The sequence below is a fragment of the Microtus pennsylvanicus genome, chromosome 8, assembly GCF_037038515.1.
Source record: "Microtus pennsylvanicus isolate mMicPen1 chromosome 8, mMicPen1.hap1, whole genome shotgun sequence".
In the NCBI taxonomy this organism is placed as follows: domain Eukaryota; kingdom Metazoa; phylum Chordata; class Mammalia; order Rodentia; family Cricetidae; genus Microtus; species Microtus pennsylvanicus.
This window is the reverse complement of record NC_134586.1, coordinates 60,798,598-60,825,635: the sequence shown is the minus strand read 5'-3', so window position 1 is coordinate 60,825,635 and position 27,038 is coordinate 60,798,598. Positions and strand designations below refer to the sequence as shown.

General features: G+C 48.0%; 1 protein-coding gene across 16 annotated transcripts in view; it reads right to left on the bottom strand.

Annotated features, from left to right (window-relative positions):
* Positions 1-19,728, bottom strand: part of Dysf (dysferlin) — a 202,718-nt gene extending 182,990 nt beyond the window's left edge. For 8 of the 16 annotated variants that reach the window (XM_075983655.1, XM_075983659.1, XM_075983657.1 and 5 more), the window contains exon 1: positions 19,529-19,728. In XM_075983655.1, the coding sequence (XP_075839770.1) occupies positions 19,529-19,616 (88 nt within the window). In that variant the 5' untranslated portion in view covers positions 19,617-19,728. Of the gene's footprint in view, positions 1-8,889; positions 9,113-19,528 lie in introns of those variants that run through there. The other 8 variants (XM_075983658.1, XM_075983656.1, XM_075983660.1 and 5 more) reach the window with 3 other exon arrangements.
* Between the last annotated feature and the right edge of the window lie 7,310 nt (positions 19,729-27,038).

Genomic DNA, 27,038 nt, shown 5'->3' with positions numbered 1-27,038 from the left:
ATAACAGCATATCCAGGAACTGATAATTTAGAAGCCTGGGTCTCCTCTGTTTCTACCGCCTAGAGCAACAAGCATAAACTCCAGACCTAGGCCCGCAGAAACAGCATCTGGTGAATGTGCTGATCAGATCAGGAGCCATTAGCTTCCCCCTGACTCTTTACACAGGTTACCTGGTTACCAGGTTTCTCTATGCATGCTGGGAGAAAACAAGTGTTATGCTGATTTAAAATACAATCCATGTCCTATTCATTAATTTACTGAAGATACACTTTTTAATCCAACCACCTAAAGGTAAAGCTACTGCACTAACCTTCCCCTCTAGAATACCCTGACAATTTAATTCCTTCTTAACTTACTTTCTCCACTAAGGAGTTGGCCAGACATGCACTAATCACTCCCTTTGAGCTGACAACCTCGGATCTGTGTGTGTGAGTGTGAAAACTTGTATCTGATTTTTATGGGGCAAAAGAATTACAGCCCTGGAACACGCTAGGGCACGGGAATGGTTGGTTATAAGGATATATATACTTGTGAACATTTGTAACAGGGGATGGAAGAGAGAAAGAAGAAGAAAAATAAAAAGACATGGACAGATGGATCCTATTGTGAGTCGATTTCTTAACCCCCACTTTAGCCCTGGATGTGGGATTCCCCTCTGTATGCTATGAATATGTTTTATTACCACTGGTTAATAAAGAAGCTGCTTTGGGCTTATGGCAGGGCAGAATAGAGCCAGGCAGGAAATCTGAACAGAGATATAGAGAGAAAGTAGGTGGAGTCAAGGAGATGCCACATAGCTGCCGAAGGAGACAGACGCTGGAACTTTACCCAGTAAACCACAGCCTTGTGACAATACACAGAATAATAGAAATGGGTTAATTTAAGATGTAAGAGTTAGTTAATAAAAAGCCTGAGCTAATAGGCCAAGCAGTGCTGTAATTAATATAGTTTCTGTGTGATTTCTCAGGTCTGGGCAGCTGGGAAATGAAAGAGCAGCCTCCACCTACAAGCCCCCATTTGCTTATTGTGGAGCCCTTTTTCTGAATCCTGAGAGGGATCCCTAGAAGCCAGACTTTGAGGGTTAAAGGAAGGAAAGAAGGGAGGGAGGGAAGGAGGGAGGGAGGGAGGGACGGAGGGAGGGATGGAGGGAGGGAGGGAGGGAGGGAGGGACGGATGGATGGAGGGAGGGAGGGATGGAGGGAGGGACGGACGGAGGGAGGGAGGGAGGGACGGAGGGAGGGAGGGAGGGATGGAGGGACGGACGGACGGACGGAGGGACGGAGGGACAGAGGGACGGAGGGACGGAGGCAGGCAATGTGATTGTGTATGCAGGGTACTGGAAGGGTCAAGATCGCAGAGACAGAGGAGGATGGTAGTTGCCAGGGTTGGGGACAGAGAACTGAAGTATTTCCTGGGTGTGGCACTCTGGAAAGTGTACTAGAAATGAAAGGTGGTGATGACTGCACAACTAAATAAATGGAGTTTTCTTTGTTTTGTTGGGTTTAGTTTTTGTTTGTAGGTAGATCTTGCTGTTTGTTTGGAGAAAGAGTGTGTGCTAAGGAAGAAACCCAGGGCTGAGTGTACGCATGCTAAGCACACACCATACCCCTGAGCTACACTCCAAATCCCGTCAATGTATTTAATACCATGCTGACTTTGAACTCACAGAGATCAGCCTGCTTCTGCTGAGTGCTGGGATTAAAGGCATGCGCCACCACACCCAGGCCATGACTATATACCAAACGTAACCCTTAAAATCGGTTAAGATGGTGAATTTAGTCAGACATGATAGAACACACCTATAATACCTGAATTTAGGAATCAGAGGCAGGAAGCTCACTATAAATTCAAAGCAAACCTGATCTACATAGCAAGTTCTAGACAAGTCAGGCCTACAAAATGCTAGACCTTGTCCCCACCCCACCCCCAAAGAAAGAGAGATAAACTTTATATAATATGTATCTTATCCCAATCTTTCTAAAGTCCTTGAGAAAGATGGTGAGGACGTGGCAGTAGGCCTGGAGGCTACTAGCCAGGATCAGGGTGGACAGAGGGAGGGAAGGGTTCCGACCCAGAGAACACGTGGGTAGCTGCTAAGACCCCCCCCCCCCGCCCGGAGGGAAGGCAGAGGCAGCAAGGAATTGAGTATTTGGGACACGAAGACCCTAATGGTTTTTATATTGACTGCCAACCTGACAGGGTCTAGACTCACGCTGGGTACAAATTTCTGGGCATGTCTGTGAGGGTGCTCTAGGTTAGGCTGACTGAAGAAGACCTGCCCTAGCTGCCAAACTGAGCAAAAAGAGATGAGATTGCTAGTTCAACACCAGCTTTTACATCTCTCTACATCCTGACTTCTGACACAAGTGCGGCTAACCACCTCAAGGCCTTGTGGCCATGACTTCTCTGCTGTGATGGATTATAGCCTCAAACCGTGAGCTAAAACTTCCATAAGTTGCCAAGTATCTTGGTACTGCAACAAGACAATTAAGTAATACAGAGATGAGTCATGGCTCCTTCTGCCCTTGAGCCAGGTAGGAGAACTTTCTGGCTCTGAGGCTACAGAGCTTCTAATACCATATTAGTCTCTTCTCCATCCCACAAATAAATGTGGGCGTGCTACATGCCAGTGTTCTCCATTCCCCTTGGTCACAAGTCAAAGGAAACAATAGGAATCCCAGTGTCAGTAGACCACTGACAACAGAAGAGAAAAAGACCAGCCTGAACCTGATGAGAAACAGCCATATCTCGTCTATGGACTCAGGCCTAGGCATCCCAAGACCCACATGACTGCTGGCCCCCTTACCAGCGAAGCACTGCCCTTCCCACCTTCAGTCCCCCCATCTCTTATGTCTAACAGCTCAGGAAGAGCCCAGGAAGAAGCCTGAGTGGTGGTTCTGATGGCTGCCGAGGAGTACATTCAGAAAGAAGTCCACTTGGAACTGGAGAAGATATTTTTATACAAATTTCTGGTTGTTGCTTCTTTAAAACAGTCTCATATAGTCCAGGCTGGCCTTGAACTTTCTTTGTGGAGGTTGGCATTGAACTCTATAGAACCTTGTTACTTCTCCTCACAAGTGCTTGGATTATAAGCAAGCTTCACCACACTTGGCTCTAAGCAATTTTTGCCAATTAAAGAAACAAACGGGGTGCTGGAGAAATGGCTCAGCAGGTAAGAGCATTGGTTGCTCTTCCAGAAGACATGGGTTTGATTTTCAGCACTCACGTGGTGGCTCACAACATCTGTGACTCCAGTTTCAGGGGAACCAGTGCCTACCTCTGGCCTCCACAGATGCCAGGCACACATATGATTTACAGACATACTTGTAGGCAAAACATACACATAAACATATGCATAAACACCTATGACAAATGTTACTATTCTTAATATGTAAAGAGTACTTGAAACTCACTTAAAAAACAAATATTACCCACCTCCAAAATGGGCAAATTAAAAGCTAATTCAGTAAGAAATAGATGCTAATAGTTAATCTTGAAATACTAGTATTATTTTTTAAGACTGGCTCACGGGTAACCCAGCTAACCTTGAACTCTCTATACAGCCCAGAATGACCTTGAACTTCTGATCCTCCATCCCAAGCCCTGGGATTATGGATCTGAACAACCACTCCTGATTTTATCAGCAATTGGGCAGAGAACCCTGGACCCTCAGGCACACTAGGCAAGTGCTTCACCACCGAAGTTACATCCTCCAGCCCAACAAGTTCTATTCGACCTTTAAGAGATAGTCAGAGATTTACATGACCCTGAGAAAATAAGCCTGCAAACAAGGCTGATAGGAGGACTTGCTGGGTAAACGGGAAACTCAGCAAAGCCTCAGATGTGGCCACAGCCATGCTGCTTCTGGAATGCACCTTAAGAAAGAAAGCAGTTAACACACGGGCAAGAGTTTGGCCATCAGGATAGACTTCAAGTCAGCAGTATACTTTAAAAATTGGATATAAATATTTTTACTGTGGTATAGAGCCAGGCACGGTAAAAGATGCCATAATGCCAGCAGTTGGTAAACTGAGGCAGAAGACTCCTAAGAGTTCAAGGTCAGCCTGGGCTGCATAGCAACACCCTGCCTCAAAAAGAAAAGAGAGAAAAAGAAATGAGTGATATGATCTAAATGTTCATCAAAAGAGAACTGACTGACTGAATTAATTATTGTCCATCTACCAAATAAAACACTCAACAGATTTACTAAGGAACTATGTAGAAGAATAAGAACTGACTCAGAAATTACCCTTGGTTTATTTCTTTTGTTTTATTTTTTATTACTTTTTTTTTAGTTGAAAATAGATTTTGGGAGGGCTGGAGAGATGCCTCAGCAGTTACAAACACCCACATGCCAGCTCAAAACTGTCCCTAACTCCAGTTCCAAAGGATCTGACACCCTCGCACAGACATACATGTAATCAAAATACCAATACATGGGCTGGAGAGATGGCTCAGAGGTTAAGAGCACTGGCCGCTCTTCCAGAGAACCTGAGTTCAATTCCCAGCAACCACATGGTGGCTCACAACCATCTGTAATGAGATATGGTGTCCTCTTCTGGTCTGCAGGCATGCATATAAGCAGAACACTGTATACTTAACAGATAGATAAATCTTTTAAAAAATACCAATACACATAAAATTAAAATAAATACATTTAGTAAATAGATGTTTTTCCATACAATGTATTTTGTTTATACGAAATTTTCACTCCCCTAGCCCCTCCCAGATCCTCCACGGGTCTCCACCCACCTGTGCTGGCTAGTCTTATGTCCACTTGACACAAATAGAGTTATCTGAAAGGAGGGGACATCCATTGAGAAAACGCCTCCATACGATCCAGCTACAGGGAATTTTTAAATTAGTGACTGATGGGGGAGAAAGGCCAGGACATGGTGGGTAGCTCCTGGGTTCTAGAAGAGAGCAGGCCGACATGGGGAACAAGCCAGTAAGCAGCACTCCTCCGTGGCCTCTGCACCAGCTGCTCGCTCCAGGATCCTGCCCTGTTTGAGTTCCTGTCCTGACTTCCTTCAGTGATGAACTGTGATGTGGAAGCATAAGCCAAATAAACCCAGCAACAGAAACCCTAGGACAGCACCTAAATCCACATCCCTTCTTTCTCTCCCTCATCATAAAACAAACAGGCATCTAAGAAACAAAAAATATGATAAAATAAAAACAAACCAGAATAGGACAAAACAAACAGGGGGAAAAAAGAGCCAAAAATGCATAATACACACATATAGATATAGAGACTCACACACTTGTACATACAGAAATCCCATAAAAACACAAAACTGGAAACCATAATATAATATATAAGCAAAATACGTGTAAGGATATATATGTATATGTATACACACACACACGCACACACACACACACATATATAATTTCCAGATAAAGCATTATGAGACGAAAAGAAAACCCTCAAAAAAATACCACTGAATTCATTTCAGTGTTGAAATGTTGGCTGGGCATAGGGCCTGCCCTTAAGTGTGGTTTGTATACACAATGATACTCCATTAGAAAAAAACTAATTTTTCCTTTGTGCATGGTTGTCAGTAGGAGATAACTTCTGGGTTGAGGATGGGGCTTGTGTCTAAGTCCCCTCTCAGCATGGGATCCCACCTGGCCTACATCTGTGCAGACCCTCTGCAGGCAGCATTGGCTTATCTTGAACATGCAAACTTCCAGGGGTCCTCTATAGAGGTAGGTAGGGAGTCTGGGGGGTTCTAGTGGAGGGCGGAGACAGCCAGTCTGTGCCTGGACCTGGGTGACATCGCAAGTTGTTCCATCACGGTGTATCCATCATGGCAGAATTTCTGCATCCTGAGCTAAGAATCTGTGGGGCCACACAAACCCCTGCAATGAGCTCTGCAGAGCCTGCATCGCATATCATGTGCTGTTGAGCAGCATTGCTGGCCTCTGAACACTGCATTCCAGCAGCCACCTGCTCCAGCCACAGCGGCCCTCCTGTCCATCTCCCCTGACAGGTGAGACAGAAGTTCTCCCTGGGAACAGATTGTCCTGTAAGACCCCCAGGCTCTTGCCTGGGAGACTGAGGGGGAGTGGAGGGGGAAGAGAGGGGACTCAATGAGCAAGCAAGGGAGGGATGAGGAAGGGAAGCAAGGCCTCCTGGGTTCCTGGCCAGGGATTCACCAGGTAGGGGACATAGCAAACTCCAAAGCACCAGGAGACTAATTTTGTGCTGGGATTCATCTCCAGCATCTTGAATGAAAATGAGTACATAATGTGTGGTCAACAGATATTTGTCCAATGAGCAAAACACATGAATAGAGGGATATAAATAATTGCATTACAGGATGGAAAAGGGTCAGGGTAGAAGAGAGACGTCAAATGCTGTAAGACAGGAAGCTGAAACTGCTCGTTCATACAAATGATGATCAAAAGGTCTATGTGGGGCCCAGTTATTCATGGCAATTTTGGTCAAGTAGTTAATCAGTGAAAACAAGAACAAAGATTTGACCAGTATTAATTAGTAGCCTGTATCCTGAGACCTGCAGATGAGGAAGCCAGACTGCTCTGAGCCCAACCTCCCAGAACCCAGGATCTATTTTTGGAGGCAGGTCCTGAAATTACATCTGAAGCTGGAATGCCCAGACGACAACTGCAGGGTAAGGCCAGTCCAGGCCCACATATCTCAACCAAGCACAGCTCCTGGTGCAGGCGAGCTTCTCAGCAAGCAGGCCACTGTCCCTCGCTGCTTATCAACGCTGACTGTGCTCAAAACTCAAGGAGCCTGGTCAGGAATACCTAGCTGGGCCCCACCCGAGGAGATCTAGGTCTCAAGAACAGGAGGCAGGGAGCTGTGGCAATGGGCTTTGTTAAGGGTATACCACAGGGTGGAGATTCCCCAGCTGGGGGCTTCATACATCCTGGGTCTGGTTCTAACGGGTAGGCATCAGCTCAGCCCCAGATTCCATGGAGAATGCCCTGGGTGCTCACAATTATTTCACCTCTGGCATCATCTCCAAAATGGCCTGCATTAGATGTACATTGGAAGCTGATTCTTAGGTCACCTCCAAGATGTTCTTGGGCGGTACCCAGAGTGTTCTTCAAACACACTCTACAGGTGAGTCTCAGGTACCATGCAATATGAGGACCATGACTGGATTGAGGGAGGCTTCGGGCCAGATGGAGAAAGCCAGAGAATTAACAAGACAGGCAATTGCTCTCAGGAGTCCTGGCGTCTGAAGTAGGGCTGGGGAGAACATGCTGGCAGACCCAGTGAGGGGCTTCTAGAGCTAAGCAGGGGGCTACAACACAGACTCTGGGGTTAGCTCTCATCTCTGCTGGAGATGTCATATGCTATCGAGCAGTTTTTATTTGGTCAAGCTAACAGCAAGGCTCCGTACAGTCCTGAGACTGAGGAAGGATGACAGGTGAGCCTATTCAGGGTACCTGAACCAGAGCAACAGCCAAGCAGTGTCTCAACATTCTGGCCACCTATATGACACAAGAGCAGTGCCTTTTCTCAGTGCTGAAAGTTTTATCTGATGTTCTGGTTTGTTTTGGTTTGAACTAGAAATGAAGCCCGCATGCTGGGGAAATGCTCTACCAGCGGTCCAGAATCCCAGTCAAGGAAAGTGGCTGCCTAGCAAGCAGGAAGGCTGGGTCTGATGTTAAAATAAACAAATAGACAGAACCCAGCTGTGGTGGCATATATTTGTAAGCCCAGCACTGGGGGGAGGCGGAGACAAGTAAAACCTTAAGGCTCACTGGCCAGCCACCTTCGGCGACCTGGCAAATCCTAAAACCATGAGAGACCATGTCTCTAAAATAAAATAGTGATTAGCACCTGAGATCAGAGGTTATCCTCTGGTATCCTCCAGTACATGCATGTAAGTACACATATGTACACACACACACACACACACACACACACACACACACACACACACCACAGAGAAAAGTGCTCTACCACTGAGCCACACCAACAACTGCCCCAACAATGTCTACACAGTAAGAGTCACTGTACAGAAAGTGACTTGCTGCGTCCTTCATCTCTCACTATTATTTGGTGGTGGGGGGGATACTTGAAGAGTGGATGGAAATCTTGGGTCCCTGCTGTCCCCACTGATGTCACAAAGGTTAACGTCTTTGTGAAAAGCCCTGCCGCAGTTCCTCTCTATGTGACTGCATCTTTTTCTGTGTTGTTCAGGCCCACAGAGCCAGAGTACAACTCCTGGTGAGAGGAAGCTCCCGCTCCCCAGCTTGGTTATCTTTATCTGCAGAACTGGGGTCCTGACTCACCACTATTGTTCATTCTCTCGATTTTGACAGGTCCTTCCTCTTCCCTTTCCCCTCCTGAGACACCCTTCCCTTGGGAATCTGCCTGAAACCAGGGTGAAGGGGCCTGAGGAGTGGAGGAAGGTGCAGTCTCAACAGAGGTACCCTTTTCTAGTCTAAAAGTAGCACGTATAGAAGCTCAGTTCTTTAACGCTGAAAAACTTCTCTCAGACACTCCTCACACTTCCTGGGTCAAAACCATATCCAAAGTATTCAGTTCCTCCTCCTTCTGGCTGAGATTTGGTCATTCAAACGGGCCGAGTTCAGTCACGATTCATGAATGGATGGATGGGACATAACTTTCAAAGCGCACTGTTTAAACGCTCACAAACCAGCTTTGTGGCCCTGACTACACCTCTACTTTCTGTGTCCATCTTCCAACCCACCCTGTGACCGCTATCCAGGAAGTGCCAGCCTTTCTTCCTTCTGGGTACCTGCTTAGAAAAGTATTAACGGGTTTAGGTATTTCCAGGTTCCCTAAGGTGGGATTTCTGGTCTGGGTCCACAGACCCCGAAATTGGGTGCAGAGAAACGGATGGTGCCCAAGAGTGGACGCAATGGCTTCAGGGCTCTCACCTCGGAAAATCAGGCTGGCGACAGGGTCGCTGCGCCGGTCCTTCTTCACATTGGGGAGGTTGCTGGCCCTCGCCAGCAGGCAACAGAGCATGGCTCTGCTGCCCAGGAGTGCGGGGCGGAGGGAGCAGGAGCGCGGGACACAGCCACTACTACCCGACCAGCGTTCAGATCCGGGATGGCCACACCAAGAGAGCTGTCGCTCCGCTGCGCCTCCGCGGAGACTTGGTCAGCCCCGAGAAGCGAGGCTGAGCACGCGACAAGGTACACCCACAGGGCGGATCCTCCCCTCCAGCCTGGCCTGGGTCCGCCCTCAGGGAGGCTACCGGGGAGGAGCGAGGAATGGGACTTCTGCCCTGTCCAGGCGCAGGAGCCTAGTTCTGAGGGCCCCCAGGGAAGGAAACGAGTGGCGGGCAAGGACCGCACGGGGTGGACGCCTAAAACACCATAGGTCCAAAGAGCTGCATGCTGGATTCTGTGCACCCAGACCCAGCTCAGAGCAGCCGCGAGGATTTCCCGGTGGCGCCCGGAGCTGTCAAGGTCTGCACTCAAATCATACAGTGTTCCCAGTCTCTGTCCATTCTATCTCCTGCAGTTCCCTGAGGCAACAGTCTCTGAACTCCTCACCCTCCACGGGGGAGAAGGTTGCTTACGTTGAGCCTTAAGTCATCCCAGCCCTTAGCGCTCTGCTGCGTGCTTTTGGTCCTCACGGGGCCTTTGCTTCTCTGTTTTCCAACAGTCCAGCAGGTAGGGACTCTGGTCCCTCCCCTCCTTATCTTGAAGGGTACAGCACTTTCAAAGGGGAAATCCCAGTCTGGGCACTCCCACTCCACTTCAGCGTGGCTTGACAGTGAAGACAATCAGCTGGAGTGGATGCTTAGAGGTCTGCGATCAGACTGTGACTGTCAGGTTCCTGTCTTTCTCTCCCCTGACAGCACGCGGCCACTGAGGACCACACCACTCTATCACTAGGCTAAAACCCGTCATGCACTCTTTTCGCCACAATCTCCAAATTTTCTGTAGGCACTCTTTCCCCTCTACTCTTTTGAACCATCCAGTCATGCTTCCAAATCTTATCACACCACCAAAACCACAGATCCTGTGGTGAAAATATGGCAAGAAGGAGGAGAAGGGAAGGAGAGAGGGAGGGAGGGAGGGAGGGAGGGGGAGAGAGAGAGAGAGAGAGAGAGAGAGAAAGAGAGAGAGAGAGAGAGAGAAGTTCACAGAGCAGGTTCTCCATAAATAATTTTTTTAAGATTTTATTTATGTATTATGTATACAACATTCTGCCTCCATGTATGCCCACATGCCAGAAGACGGCGCCAGATCTCATTACAGATGGCTGTGAGCCATCATGTGGTTGCTGGGAATTGAACTCAGGACCTCTGGAAGAGCAGCCAGTGCTCTTAACCACTGAGCCATCTCTCCAGCCCCCATAAATAATTATTTTTAAAAGAAATGGTTAAAAGCAGACCCAGGTCCCATTCCTTCTCAGCTTTATCATCACCACCCTGGTTGATGCCTCTGCTTGCTTTGCCTGAGCTACAGTGACAGACAGACTCCATCCAGTCTCTCGTCGTCTGCCTCTGCCTCCCCAGCACCACCCTAGTGTACTCTCAAGCCAGTGTCACTGGGTGTCACTCCTTCACTCCAAATCTTTCCACAGCTCCCATCTCACTTAGAGTAGAACCCAGAGCCCTAGATGGCCTTTACAGCCCTGCCTAACCCATCCTTCTTCGGGCTTGCCGCCCTTCTCATGGCTCCTCAAACACGCCAGGCCAGCAGCCTTTGGATCCTGAGAGCTGCTCTCTCTGACCTTCTTACTCCTGCCCTTCATTTACAGCTTCAGTCTGTGAGGGCCTCCACTGGCTGTGAGTGTAAACCTGCAACATTGTGCTCTACCTCCTCCTTTAGACAACGTGTTGTTATTATTTGTTTCTTGTTTGTTTGTTTGTTTGTTTTTAAAATCGTGCCTCTCAGGCTGGCTTTTGTAGGGAAGAATGACCTTGAACTTGCAACCTTGCCTCCCCTTCCTCAGTGTAGGTGTAAGCTACAATGCCCAGTTTATGCAGTTCTGGAGCTCAAACTCGGGGCTGCGAGAATGCTAGGAAAGTGCTCTACCAACTGAGCCACAGGGCACACCACCCCTCCCCCAAAGCTCCCGGGCACAGTTGTTTCTGGCACCAATCACTAGGTAATCTTACTTCTTTTCCTCCCTTCCCATTAGTATGTTGGGTGGGCTCTCAGGTGTTTTGGGAATTTAGCTGAGTCACTGTGTCGGGGGTAGAATTAGAGTAAATAGTTTTCACTGTATCAAGGGTAAACATTAGAGTGAATAGCAGTTTTCTAGAAGTACTTTGACCTCAAGAATCATGGAATGTGAATCAAGAATATGGAAAACAGCGAAGAATCATTGTGGAAAACAGTGGTTGTTTCCCATGATTTGTAGAACTGCTTTTCTGAGGGGCATTGCAGCCTTTGTATGATTTCATCACAAAACGCTTCTGGATTATTGTGTAGTGTAAATGATCAGCCGGCTGGTGGTGGTGCAAACCTTTAATCCCAGCACTCGGGAGGCAGAGACATGTGGATCTCTATGAGTTCGAAGACAGCCTGGTCTACAAGAGCTAGTTCCAGGACAGGCTCCAAAGCTACAGAGAAACCCTGTCTCAAAAAACAAACAAAAAAAACAATAATAAGGACTAAAGTCATATGGGTATGTAATGGTTTCCCTTAGAGAAACATATAGATCAGATTAAGGACCTTGGCATGAAAAAATACTTTACTTAAAAAAAACATCTTGGTGTAACAATCAGTAAATATGCCTTTGTATGGCAGTTGGAGGTTCAGTTCAGTTCATCAGAGGCTGGACCTTCCTGCTGCCACACAGGCCTTAAATTTTCATCTTGGAGTGACTGCTTTCTTTGACCAACCCATGCAACACAGAACACCCTGACACTAAGGAGTGTCCCCTAAAGTGGGGGGTGGTTTTCGCCACTGTCACCTTCTCAGCACCTGGAACAGCGTTTTGCACAAGGCAGGCTCTCTATAAAGTTCTCTAAAGGGGCACTGCACCCCACACTTCTCATTGGTCATCTCTAGCTTACAGGGAATCAGCCACATCTGTCCACTATGGATGCTCAGCATCAGGGAATGTAGACACAGATGGCAGCCGCCGCATCTCTAGGCAAGAAGAGAAAGGCCCTCAAAAGGGCCAGCAATTCCCACTGGAGTGGGGCATGATGCAGGGAAGGGGAAGAAAGAGAGTTGGAGGCCATCCACTTTCCAGAATGTTCTCTAGCTGCTTGGACCCTCTCTTCCTCTCCCTGTCTCTACTCCTCTCCCTTGGTTCCCACTTCTCTCCTAGCAGAACCTAGCTCATTAGATGCCCACCTTTGGCTCCAAGCTGGACTCTGCTCTATCTCCTGCCAGTGGCAGAGTTGCCATGGGTCTGCTTCCTACACTGTTCTTGTAAGGGCACAGGCTTGTATTCCTGAACCAAGAAACTGAACTCCCAGTCCTGCTTCCTGGAACTAAGGTAGCATTGAGGAAATTGCCGATGAGACCCAAATGCCCCGGGTACCCTGGGCAGCATATCAGAGAGATTGCTGAACCTGCCTGGTTCAGCACGATGCTATGGGAGTGTGCAGTGCACATCCTTACCCAGAATTCATCCTGTCTCTAGCTTGCAGGCGAGTGACTGATCACTGATCACTTGGAACTGTCATTTAAGTCTATTTGAGCCAACAATGTCAGTTAATTGCAATTTAGGCCACCCTTCTGAATACTCATAATGTCGGTAGTATCACCCAGGTGTCCACAGGCTCCTGGTGCCATCTACTGGTATCTGCTTTTGCCGGATGACTAATGGCATCCTAACTGGCCATGCCATGGTCACCCCAGCCACAAATGGTCCATTAACCACACTGTAGTCACGAGATCTTCAAGCATAGTTGGGTCACTGCCCTGATGAAGATCTTCAAGGGTTTCCCTTCTCTCTTGGAATGAAGCCTACATTCCTTTCTTGTGCCAGAGGTTAAGGTCACTCAGGCATTTGACCCTAGAGCTCCAATTCCAGGGAGCTCTCAGTTTCTTGAACATACCAAGTTCCCCTCCAGCTTGGGAGTCTGCTTGCAGCTGCTCTTCTTCTCCCTTTCAGTGCCAGCTCTATCCACCCATGGGGTCTCAGTTCAAGAACCAGTCCCCAGGGAAGCAGTCCCAGGCCTCCATCTAGGCTGGGTCACTCTAGTGAAGAATCACGCCAGCAGAGACTTTGCTCCTTAGTGCTCATGGCAACTGTAAGGAAGCCCTGTCTATAAAATTGCTTGTTCATTGTCAGGGAGCAGGGCTGGCTGGGCGCCCTGGTGCTCCCAGTGTCCTGGACATAAAGCTAGGGCTCCACCTCCTGAGGAAGGCAACACTTTTCAGAGAAGACAGCATTGCCCCCTAGGGGAAATTTCAGGTATTGTGAGCACATTTTGAAGATTCCCAAATTTGACCCCACCCCTTCTGCATGCCCAAGTAGGAACACAGACAGACAGGCACACACACGCACATGCGCACATACACACCACATAAACCCTAAACGTGCACGCACATGCACATGCGCACATGCACACCACATAAACCCTATCGTACCATTTCCCTTTCCCTGTCCCCACTCTAGTCCACCACAGTCAGCACAGGAAATCTGCGGGGTATAACTAATATTTTTAGAGGAATATTCCCGGGGACTTGGGCAAACTGTTGGCCTATGTCCAAGAAACAAGGGTTCCACACACCTTTTCCACAAACCAGAAAAGCAACATCTGGTGACCCAAACCCTGAAACATCCTGAGGCCTCTTCCCATCTGAACCTCCAACTTCCTGGTCTTCCTGCTGCTTGCTGCCCAGGGCTTTCACAAAACAGACAGCTGTTCCCTTGTAGACTTCACAGTGGGGCCTGGAAGCTCAATGGGGTCTCCCGTCAAGGGGATTTGTCTCTGTGATAAAGCTGTGATAGGGGTAGGGAGACAGCGTAGGCAGTAAAGAGTTTGCCATGAAAATGTGAGGATAGGAGTTCCTGCCTAGAACCCATGTTAAAAAAAAAAAAAACCAGCCAGGTGTGTAGAGCAGACTTGTAACCCCAGTACTGGAAGGAATGTGAGCCTGCTTATTCATACATATGTATAGACACACACACAAACAGAATGAAGCTGTAGTGGAGAACGGGGCTTAGACTACAGCCTGTCTCCCTACACTCCATATCTGTTCTTCCCTCTTCCACTGACATCTCCACAGTTTTACCCAGCGCTTGACATCCAGATTGAAACCATATTTCCTAGCCTCCCTTGCAGATAGATGAGTATGGGATCAATGAGATAGAAGGAGGATGTATGTAACTGTCTGGTGTGCCTTTAAGGAGAAAAAGTGTGCTTCCCCAGAACCTTTTCCTTCTGGCTGGAACACAAATTACGATGATATTGTCTATGACGACATCCCAGGCCATATTGTCAAAGACGTTCCCTGGAGAGAACAGAGCAACAGGCAGAAGAATCTTATACAACCTGATGCATCAGGAGCTTTTGAGCTAGGACTCCTGTATGTCAGTGATTGCCATTGTTTCTCATGGAAACATTAGGGAATCTCATGATACTGGGTATGCATGGATCTGCAGCTACAGAGAGCCACCTGTTTACCAATAGGAGGTGATAGGGCCAGCTAGAAGTCAGTGGGAAAGGACTCAATTGTGAAGCGGTTTGTATAACAAGTCCAGTTTTGTGATTTCATGTTTCCAGACGGATCGAGGTAAGAAAAGGGAAATTAAAAAGTCCTCGTTGGCTTTAGTGATGTCATCCCTCCTGGGTGCTGAAGGATAAGTCTAAGGGAGAGGATGCAGTCCTATAATTTACCAGACTGAAAGTAAGCACTGTATATCATACAATACACTGGTGTCCCGAGGCCCGGGCTACAGATGTGCTATCTGGGGACAATATGATGTTTCACAGCAAAATTGTGCACAAGTTAAGCATTAGAAGGTTTCCCATACCAATCTCCTCTTCCCTTGAAAAGTTAGAGAATCTGGCAAAGGAACCCATTTAGCACAAATCTAACACCTGCGTACAGGTCAGGGGGAGAGGTACACTACCCCCTCTTACCCAACGGGCACATGTCTTTTTCTCAATAGCCCAGTCCAGATCACCCCACTGGCTAGGCTCCCAAGACACAGGGGAGTTTGTAGCCCTGTTCTCTGTAATCGCGGTGGCTCTAGCGCCTGGCCATGGATGACGAGTGACATTTTCTCACACTGTCTAGAGAGTTGTTTCCCCAAGATCTAAGTACAAAGCACCTTGAGGCACAGTTCTGACTTCTGGCTCAGTGACACCACCCTTTAGAGGCATGCACTGCGTGAGTTGACAGATTCCTTCAGGACGCATTTGCCGTTCCCTAAATCTTCCAGAAGTATGCATTCTCCTGTGTGTCCCAATCCAGTCACTACCTTCATGTTGCTAAGGATGCAAACACTCACGTAGTCCAACTACAACCACAATTATGTGACCTCCAGGAAGAGCCTCTGTGCTGGAAATGACGCAGGCTCCTCTTTCTTTGCCCCTCCCTCCCTCCCTCAATAGTTTTCTGACACTGGGTTGTTCCCAAGGCTGCCAGCTGTCTTCACCCCCTTTCAACTTTCATTTCGGGAAGAGGCCCACAGTGACATCACTGTCCTCTCCCCAAGAGTGCCTGCTGTCCTCCAAAGAAACATATGACCCACCATCCTGGACGAGGGTATCATGTCCTAAGCAGGTACTTCCACAGGTTTACGTGGACTCTGAGTGGGCCTAGCACAAGGGCTGGGACGCCTGGAAATCGCACTAAATGGTATCTGGCTGGCCTATCAGACACAGAGAAGTTGAGTCAGGACAGAAGCTTGCTAAGCTGAGAATGTGTCCTTGAGGCCACACGACAGAACTGAGGACCTCCAGACCACTTGTGTGATGTGGCAGGGGCTTGGGGTGATTTGCGTGTACAGGTCAACATGCAGTCGGAGCCAGAGCCTGCATCCAATCTTCTCCTTCCTCCTCTTGTCTCTGAGTCAGACCTAGATCTGGAAGGGGACAGTAGAACGAGTAAAGGCGGTGTGGAGATGACTGTAGCTGTGGCTGCCTGGGCTTGAGAGTCCAACTCCAGTCATCACGGGAGCAGACACAGGCTAGTCACTTCAGCTCTTTGTGCCTCGGTTTTCTGCTCTGTGAAGTGGGGTGATAAGAGTTGCTACCAGCTGTGCTTGCTATGGTTTGTGTTACACGTTCTATTCAGAATCATGTCAGGTATTAAGAAGTCTGGATCTTGTCCACAGGATCTTTGTGGGGTTTGATAGGAACACTTTCTGAAAATGATGTATTGCTTATGTTTAGCCAATGTCCTCTTCCCTTCCTTGTGATAAAGGCAAGTTAAGAAGTCAGAACTGGCGACAGTAATACACACCTTTAATCCCAGCACTCAGGGAAGCAAAGGCAAAAGGAGATATCTCTGAGTTCAAGATCAGTCTGGTCTACAGAGCAAGTTCTAGGACCACGAGGGTTATGCAGAGAAACCATGACTCAGAAAACCAGCCAAGAAGAAGAGGAAGAGGAAGAAGAAATAGTAGAAGCAGTCAGGCCCCTCCACCTTTGGTCCTTTGTCCTGTACTGTGCCCCTTACAGCCCCGTGCTCCCTTTCCTGGACTCAGCTCAACACTGGGCATTCAGCCTGGTTGGTGTGGGTGGCACATGGCAGGCATTCCAGAGCCCTTTCTGCTTTGTGGGCCTCTATGAGGGGATGCTCTGGCAAGTGTACCACCTTGGCAAAGCCCCTGGGTCTTCCGGGCCAAATCCTCACGTTCCCTTCGACCCTTTAGAGCTGACCGAGCAAGGCATGACTACTGTACCACAGACAATCTGTAAGATAGTGTAGCCTAACCATGTCACTGGAAAGGCAGGGCTATGTCAGCTAGGGAGACGAGGCTTCCCAGAAGCACAGTTTGCCTGTGTCTGCCCCTGGCCAGAGCCTGCTCTGTAATCATTCACCAACCTGGCTCTGAGGAGCAGAAGGGTGAGCAAGCTTAAATACTGCAAGGCAGCCAAATTTAGACATGGGCTAAGAGTTTGGCTAGTGCAGAAGGTGGAAGGTGGCCAGGGCCTGGGGGAGGGGAAACCTGTTCTCTACTGCCGGACAACGACATCCGGAATTGTGAGTTCCAGCCAGTCTGCTTCTCAGGTTCAGAGCACAGATAAATACACTTCCTTTCTCTAACGTGAGCTCTGGGCTCCAGGAAAGGGGAACATCCCAGAGGAGGCCAGCAGCAACAAAGAGGAGGAGGATGGATGACCTCCTCCTGGTGAGGTTGAGGGAAGGCTCCAGCCAGGCCCCCTGGGGCTAAATGAAGACTGGCCTGTGGCTGCATCAGCTGCACTTCCTCCAGTGGGCTAGAAAACACTCCCATATCATTATCCCTACCCTTTCTCCCACTAGAGCTCCTGAGGCTGCCCTGCCCGTGGGGTGAATAGCAGGCAGAGAATGAAGGGAGGAGGCCAGGGACACTGGAAGGAAATCAGGACTGCCTGGGTGGACACCAGAGGAGACAAAGCTCCCAGGAGGAGAATCGGCTTTAGACCAGCAAAGACACACAGTACTGAGGTGTACCTTTACAAAGCTGTTCGGACTTCCAGACAGTGAGTGAGAAGTCAGAGTCAGAGACTAGCTTAATACCCAAAGAACATGGCCGGCTTTTCAAAATAGTATCCTCCCTTCCCTCAGCCAGGGAACAGAAGTGGAGAAGGAGGAGAGAGAACACCTGTGGTACCCTCTGGAGTATTGGTTCTCAACCTCCCTAATGTTGACCCTTTAATACAGTGCCTCGCGTTTTGGTGACCCCCAACCATAAAATTACTTCATGGCTACTTCATAGCTGTAGGTTTGCTACTGTTGTGAATGTAAATATCCGATATGAAACCCCTATGAAAGGGTCCTTGACTCCAAAGGGGTCAATGCCAGTCAACGCCCACCAGGTTGAGAACCACTGCTCTAGAAACAAACCATGTGGAGTCCAGAGCCCTAGGCCAGGCACCTAAACCAGGCCATTGGCTGGTCTGCTCAGAGTTGAGCATACAGGGAGGAAACCCAAAAGTCTGCACCCCAACCACACGAGAAGATGACCTTGTCCTGTCTGCTGGGAACACGTTGATAAAGCTCGTTCCCAAAGGCGTCTAGGGAAAGCTGGTGGACAAGTCAAAGCGTCGGGGAGGGAGCGCATGTGGAATGTTCTCTAAGTTCTTCAGTCACCCCTCTTAGCGCAGGCTGTTTTCCGGGCTGCCCATCCTGGCTCTCGCTCCAAAGGTGCACCAAATTCTGCACTCAGCACTGGGTGCTCCCAACACATCCACATGTGCCCTGTTTGTCTCAAGCCCACCTTCTGAGAGCAACTGTGGGCATCCCAGATGTCCCATGCACTCCAGGGTGCACACATGTTTGGAAGCACATGTGCGTCCTTAGTGACAAGTGTGATCCTGAAAGGGGATGGCCACTGGATGGCCAGGGACTGGCTGGTACTCTAACCTTCTGGACCAGGGATGCAGGGAAAACCGGACTGGACCGGAAGGAAGACTGAGGAGAGAACCTACAGGTGAAGAGTGAAACTGGCCCACTCCTGGTCCCCACATCTCAGATTTGGAAGACGAATCATGAAGATCTCAGCCTGGTCTGGTCCTGGTGGGAAAGGGTTGTCCTGGGAAAGCAGACATGACCAGCCCTCACCTCCTGATGGAAAAGCACAGGCTTAGCCCAGCTGAAGCTTGTTGTGGAAAAGCCCACGACTGGAGAGGCGCACACTGCCTGGTATTAGGAGACCCCAGTCTAATGAAGTCTAAATACAATGCCAGTATTCTGTTAAGAGTGATGAAGAGAGAATCCTGCTGCTGACAGCTAAACTCCCCCTCACCCCGCCATCGTGTGTGTGCGTGTGTGTGTGTGTGTGTGAGAGAGAGAGAGACAGAGAGAGACAGAGAGACAGAGAGACACACACACACAGACAGAGAGAGACACACAGAGAGAGACAGACAGACAGACAGACAGGCACACACACACACACACACAGAGAGAGAGAGAGAGAGAGAGAGAGAGAGAGAGAGAGAGAGAGAGAGAGAGAGAGAGAGAGAGAGAGACTAGGATTCCTGGAGGTGTGGCTTTGCTTCTGCCTCCAGTGGCAGCCAGCCTGCTAGTCTAGCTTCTGATAGTGAGCAATGGCCAGTAGAAGTGCTGGGCTATAAATAGGTGAAGGCCCAGGCCTTCCGGGGAGAGGAGCAGAGACCTGCTAGACAGTGCAGCCAAAAGTGGAAAGAGATCGTTTAAGGAATCCAGAAAAGAGGGGTAGTGGCTCCGTCCTCTTGCTGATCTACCAAAATGCCACCCCTGGCTCAGCTGAAACATCAGCCAGGCCACTTCTATCTCACAACCTCAGTTTCCCCTGAGTTGCCCCACCCCTCTCCTCTGTATCTTTTCAATATCCAACACCAGCCTGGTAGAGTTAGTCAGTCTTTTTCCTGGCTTCCAGGCATGCCTCGATCGCGTCCCAGGATCCCACTCCGGTCCTGCCAGGTTCCCTGGCTGTGTCTCCCAGCATTCCTACCTGCAAACACAGCGGAGCAGTAGGCGTCGCTGATGTCGGAGTCCGGGGTGTGGACATTCTCCGCGAAGAGGATGAAGACTCGCAGCATCACGAAACAGGAGGGGCAGGGCCAAGGCGCAGGCGGAGGGTCCCCTCAGGAGCAAAGTCGACCTGCCTCGCTGGCTGCCGGCTCCCAGGTGCTGTCCTGAAGAGGAACAGGCTACTCCAGGCGGCCCTAGTGGGCTAGGCGAGGACCCCGCCTCCGACTTCCTCACCGGACTAGTCAGTGGGCTAGTCCGAGTGCATTGCGAGAATAGGGGCTTCTGTTCATTTCCCACCCTCGAGTCCTACTCCTTCATGGAATTCAACGTCCCAGCCACCAGCTTTCCCAATGACAAGGCACTTTGCATCAGACCCTGTAGCTACCGGCTGGGCGGTGGCCGCGGATGGCCGGAGAAAGAGCAAGGGCTTCAGGCGCCCTGCGCAACCCAGATCTCGCTCCCGGACAGAAGAAAGCTCGGCCCCTCCCCTGACCTTCCACCTCTGGCCGAGAGCGCTACGCTTGGCTGTGCGTGTCGCTTGCAAAAGTCACCCGGACTTGATAGCTCCTTAGAAGCCAGTCAGCCCCGGGGAGGAAGAGAGGTCCAGAGCATAGAGCTGGGAGCAGGCGCAGGCACAGCAGATGCTTTCCCTGGGAGTCAGAATCTCATTGGTGGAGAGCACAGTGACTTTAAAAACTTTGCCTGCATTCCTAGCTGTAAAAGTAACATATGTTTTAACAAGAACACACAAAGGAAGACATCTCTGGCTCTTTAAAACAACAACAATAACAACAACAAAACTGCATTAAAATAAGATTGGGATATTTACCAATCTAGGCTTCCCTCTGAACTGAGACACACACGCGTGTAAGTGACAATTTTTCTTGATTAACTGAGTCAGAGGATCGGTGCTACGTCCTACTGCTTCATGTAATTTTTCTCTTGTATCATTAGAAGTTTTTCCTAAACAGTGTTGGAAAGATGAGATAATAACTAAACTATTAAGAGCACTTGCTGCTCTGCTAAGAGAACTTGGGTTTGATTCCCAGCAACCATACGGCACGTCCCAACTGTATTTAACTCCAGTTTTGGGGGAGCTAATGTCCTTTTATGGTATTTCCTGGCAGTGCAGACACATGCCAGCAAAACACTCATGCTCATAAAATAAATCTACAACAAATTCTTCCGAAACAGCCTGTTCTAGGCCAGTGAGATAGCTTATCAGGTAAAGATACCTGCTACCAAGCCTGAGTTCAATTTCTGGGACCCACATGGTGGGATGGAAGACAGCCAGTTGTTCTCTGACCTCCACAGGTGTCAGTCACCGTGTGCGCACTCACGTGCAAGCACACACACACACACACACACACACACTTAAAACAACCTTTTAACCCTTTCAATGGCTGCATAACTGCAGTAATTTCAGTGCACTGGATGCACAAAGCCTCTTCTTATCATACTAGGCACTCTCCTCAGATACTTGTTATTTATTATAATAGCAAGAATATATATCTTTATATATTTTTTCTAAAGAAATAAAGCATGGGGCTGGGTCATGGTGGCCCTACACCTTTAATCCCAGCACTTGGGAGGCAAAGGCAGGTAGATCTTCTTTTTTTTCTTTTCTTTTTTTTTTTTCTCACCACTATACAAACGAGGACAGGTAGATCTTCTTGACTCCCAGGCCAGCCAGGGCTACAGAATGAGACCCTATCTTAAAAAAAGAAAGAAAGAAAGAAGGAAGGAAGGAAAGAAAGAAAGAAAGAAAGAAAGAAAGAAAGAAAGAAAGAAAAGGAAAAGAGTAAAGAAAAGAAAGGAAAGGAAAAGAATTTAACATTAGGATATAAGCTTATCTTGAGCTCCCCTCTACCAGGTCCTCAGATTGAATTACTAGCTATGACATTATAAAGTTGCAAGATTCCTTTTCTTTCCTTTTTCCTTCCTTCCTTTCTTTTTTTCGTTCTTTCTTTCTGTCTTACCTTCCCTCCCTCCCTCTCTCCTTTTCTTCCTTCCTTTCTTCCTCCCTCCCTCCTTCTGTCCTTTCTTCCTTCCTCCCTCCCTCCCTCTCTCCCTCCGTCCCTCTCTTTCTTTCTTTCTTTCTTTCTTTCTTTCTTTCTTTCTTTCTTTCAATTCTAGTACTCATTGTTAAAGTGCTTTCCCAGACCTGAGCAGACCCATCCTCCCATCCTTCTACCTACTCATCTGTGACTCATCTTCTTAAAAGGCCCAGCTGTGCGAGCCATCAGCTGTCTGCAGAAACTTCCCAGCAGCCCATTAGGGTGACAGACAAACCAGGTGGCAAAAAAAAAAAATGACTTGATGGTGATAGCAAATATTTCCCGTGGCCACTGAGGATCCTCCTGCCACAATGTGCGCCTGTGAAACAACACGTGGTTGTGGGGAAGAGCTAAGTGAGGGTTTGGAATGCAGTGATTTATGTAGGGCTGTAAATCAAGTCTCGAGAGCAGCACTGTTCCGGATGATGGGGTATGAGCAGAAGTGATATAGTCCCTGTCATACGTCCAACTGCCTTCCTCCTCAAGAACTTCTATCTTGAAAACTTATCTCCTAGTACTTTGTTTTTGAGACAGGTTCTCATGTATTTCTAGATGGCCTCAAATTGATCATGTGACCAAGGATGGTCTTGAACTTCTGATCATCATACCTCTACTTCCCAAACGCTGGGATTACAGATGCAGGTTGTTACGCCCAGTTTGATGTGACACTGGAAATCAAACTCAGGGTTCTGCATATGCTGGGCTAGCACTTTACCTAATGAGCTATATTTCCAGCCCACTAACTCCAATACCTACAAAAGATGACAGTTTAGAGATATGTTCTTTGGTGAGGTGATTAAGTCAAAATGAGTTTATCACAGGAATCTCTAATCTAGTCTGATTGGTGTCTTTTAAAGATTTGCTTTTAATCTTAAAATTGTGTGTGCGTGTTATATGCACATGTATTTGGGTGCCCAAGAAGGCCACAAGAAGATATCAGATTTCCTAAAGCTGGAAATGCGGGAGATTGTGTATCTCTGATGTGGGTGATGGGAGTCAAATTCTGGTCCTCTGAAAGAGTACTAAGTGCTTTTATCCACCTAGTCATTTCTCCAGCACCTGGATAACGGGCTTCTGAAAGTAAACTTGGGCACAAAGATAAACTCGAGGTGTGTGCATGTGAAAAAAAAAGCCGTGTGAAGACAAGACAGCAATAAGACAGCCAACTGCAAGCCAAAAAGAGCAGCTTCAGAAACCATATTTGCCTCTCAGCACCTTAATCTTGGCCTTCTAGTCTCTATCTAGCACAGTGGGTCACAAAGTTCTATCATTTAAGCCACCGGGTCACTGCTATTCATTATCACAGACCCAGAAAACCTGTATGGCCACTGGTCTCAAGGGGGTTCTACTTCAGTGAAGAAATCCAACATTTCTTGGATGATCAAGTCAGTAGAATACCAGTCCAAACCAGCAAGTGCAGTTAAAGACCTAAGATGGAGGAGAGTGGAAGTGGGCACGAGAGCCTTGTGGAGTCTCTGCATAGTGAGTGCTTATAGACAGGTTCTGAAGGGTAGTTAGAAATCTGTAGAGCAAGACTGAGGTGAGAGCCAAGGAAGGGAGCTCTTCAGGAAGAAGAGATCTGGAAGGGATGGGAGAGAGAACAAAGTCACAGGTTTACGTAAAAGGGTGCAGGAGGGGGCAAGGCAGGAGGCCTGCAGGGCTTGCGGGATGCTGCCAAGTGTGAGGCTCCCATGGACTTTTGAAGAAGGGTGTGCAAGAAACTAGAATGTAAGTGAAGAACCTGAAACTATGGAAGAGTGCCACGTGAAAGATAATGGGGACTTAAATTAAGACTGTAAAAATAGACAAGTGCTGTACAATAAAGTAGAGGGAAAGGGAAGGTTTTGTTGTTGTTGTTTTGTTTTTTGTTTTTCGAGACAGGGTTTCTCTGTGTAACCTTGGCTATCCTGGAACTTGTTCTATAGACCAGTCTGGTCTCAAATTTACACCACTGCTCAGTAAGAAGAGGCAAAGTAATGAAGTCCATTACTACAGAATTTGGCCATCCTATGTTGCTGAACAAAACAATTTAGAGTTGGATAAAGTAACTGATTGTTTCATTGATTGATACATCCATTCGCTCCACGTCTTTGTCACATGTAGCAGGCATTTGTCACATTCAATTCTCGTGGAAAGTGCTGTGGTCCGTTTGTGAAATGTCTCTCCAGAGGCTTGTGTGTTCGCACATTTAGTCCCAAGATGGTAGCACCATTTGGGAGGTTGTGGAACCTTTAGAAGATGGGGCCCAGCTGGAATGAATGAGTCGCTAGAAGGCAGGCATTGGGGTGATAACCTGGCTCTTCTTTCAGGAATTTATCTGCTTTCTGACCAACCCATATGTGACACAAATTCTGCTACAAATTCCCACGCCATGGATTTATTTACTGCCACGCCTTCCCTGTCATGATGGGCTGTTTTCCTGAAACCATGAGCCAAAATAATATCTCCTCTCTTGAGTTGCTTCTTTTCAGGCATTTGGTCACAGTAACAAGGAATGTAGTAAGTGCAGAAACGCACCGAAGTGGTACAAATCATGCACTGGGAAGAAAGGTAAGAAACATTTGCAACAGTTACAATGGAGAGGGAGCCCACATGATTATTTTTATTTGTTTTAACATTTAAATGATTTAAGTGTGTGTGTGTGTGTGTGTGTGTGTGTGTGTGTGTTATGTTCCATAGCACATGTGCGAAGATCCGAGGGCAACTTGCAGGAGTCATTTCTCTGCCGCCATCATGTGGACTCAGGCTTGGTGAAGAGCACCTTTGCCCTAAGAAGCAGTTTTGCTGGCGGCTGTGGTCTATTTTTAAAGAAGTACAGTTTGACTCTATGCAGATGCTCAGTGTAACATGAACTGACAGGAGACATGATGGAGGAGCTAAAACTGGATCTGAGAGGCACTCACTCAGCTAGCTTCCTCAAATATGGTGCGTGTCTTCCTTTTCTACTGCTTTGACAAAGCACCGTGACCAAGGCAACTCAGAGAAGAAAGAGTTTATTGGGGGCTTTCAGTTTCAGAGTGTGAGTCCATGACCATCACAGTGGAAAGCATGGCAGGCAGCAGGCAGGCAGCAGGCAGACAGCAGGCAGACAGCAGGCAGACAGGCAGACAGGCAGACAGGCAGACAGCAGGCAGGCAGCAGGCAGCAGGCAGCAGGCAGACAGGCAGACAGGCAGCAGGCAGACAGCAGGCAGACAGCAGGCAGGCAGCAGGCAGGCAGACAGCAGGCAGGCAGGCAGCAGGCAGCAGGCAGGCAGCAGGCAGCAGGCAGGCAGCAGGCAGCAGGCAGACAGCAGGCAGGCAGACAGCAGGCAGGCAGACAGACAGGCAGACAGACAGGCAGCAGGCAGGCAGCAGGCAGGCAGCAGACAGGCAGCAGGCAGACAGACAGACAGGCAGACAGACAGGCAGCAGGCAGACAGCAGGCAGGCAGGCAGACAGACAGACAGACAGACAGGCAGACAGGCAGGCAGCAGGCAGGCAGGCAGGATTCTGGAGCAATAGCCGAGAACTCACCTTGATCCATAGGCAGAGAGAACTAACTGGGAATGTTGTGAGCATTTTAAGCAGTAAAGTCTACCCACAATGATACAGCTCCTCAACAAAGCCACACCTAATCCATCCCAAATAGTTCCACCAACTAAGGAACCAGGCATCCAAATATATAGCCCTATGGGGGCCATTTTCATTCAAACCATCACAGCATGCCAAAAGCAATTTGAAAGAATTGTTAAACATCCTTGCCTCCTCTACTTTATTTATACAGCAGGCATTATTCAAACTTCCTACTTAGCCTAACGTTATTCCTCAGAGTATAGGACATGCTTAATGTTTTCTCTTTTGAAACAAAACCCACTTTCTCTGAAACCATTCAAGCTGAATGAACAAAGATTATCTGTTTCGTGAATTTGGAATTGGGACCAAGAGACAGGCATATGGCCCAAAGGAGTCACCTGTATAACAGAGTGGATAAAGTTTCTCAGTTATTGAAAAATAAACAGTTAGGGTGTGAGATGAGGGTAATCAGAGCTGGTGTGGGACCTTTATGAGGCTGGAGCAATAGCTCAGTTGCTTTCAGTATAAGCATAAGGAATTGACTGACACCTCCCCCAGGAACTCACATTTAAAAAGCCACATGTTGTTGTAGGGAAGCCACTTGTTGGTTCCTGGCTGCTCAGCCCTGAAATAATCACACAGAAACTATATTATTTAAATCACTGCTTGACCCAATAGCTCTAGCTTCTTATTTGCTAACTCTTACATCTTAATTTAACCTATCTCCATTAATCTGTGCATCACCAGCAAAGTTTCAACTCATCTGTCTCCAGCAGTGGCTCCATGGTGTCTCCTTGACTCCGCCTTTTTTCTCCCAGCATTCAGTTTAGTTTTCCCTGCCTAGCTCTACTCTATCCTATCACAGGTCCAAAACAACTTCTTTATTGACCAATAGTATTCACAGCATACAAAGGGGAATCCCATCATCAAGATGTGATGGCACTTGCTTATAATTCCAGTGCTGGTATTCCAGTAGAGATAGTTGGATCCCTAGGTTCGCTAACTAGTCAGCCTAGCCTACTAGGCAAGTTCCCAGCCAGTAAGAGACCTGATCTCAGAAAACAAGGCAGATACCACCTAAGAAAAACCACAGACCTCCATACTTACACATACTTAAGATTCTTCTAGCCCTTGTTCCTGGGTTCTGCTTTTTATCCCTCCTTGCCCGTGAGAGCAGGGTTGTCCTGCTATACTTATTTGTCCTTTCAGCTCTCATTTTTCAACCTTACCTCCATAAACACCCTTCCCCAAACCCTCATGCATGGCAACTTCTGCCTCACTTCTGGAAGCTTTGGACCCAGGACTTCCTGTCACTGTGTAGGGTATCCACGAGCAGACAAGGAGATGTATGATCCTAAGATTTGATTCCTTGAGGAACTTTAGGAAGTCAGCAGTAGAAGCTACATGACAGCAAACTGTCAGGCTTTTCCTGATGGGGGTTGGTGATCACAGCTGTGATCCTGTTGTCTGAGTCCCATCCATTTCCTCTTGCTTCAGTTCCCAAGCTTGGCTGCCATAGCGACAGTCAGCAGTCGCAACCACACCGTGTTTTTGTGATGAGTCCTTGCACATTTTGCTTAATCCAATAAAACAGTTCTAGCTTCTAATGCCCCTTCGGCTATGAAAGCCAAGGTGTACTAAACCCTCCGCTGTTCAGTATTTTCATTTTCTTTCCTTTGGAGTTATTAGAATAGGGCAAAAGTGTGGAACTAAGAGCACTGACGGAGCCCACAAAACTCCCCAGAGAAAGAGGTGTGTGTGTCTGTATGGTCAGGATTTTGGGGGGATTGAAGTTTATCCTTTATCCAGGACATGAAAGAATAACTATCAGTTTTCCATATATGGCTACAGGGAGTGCACTGAACGTTTTACCTACTGC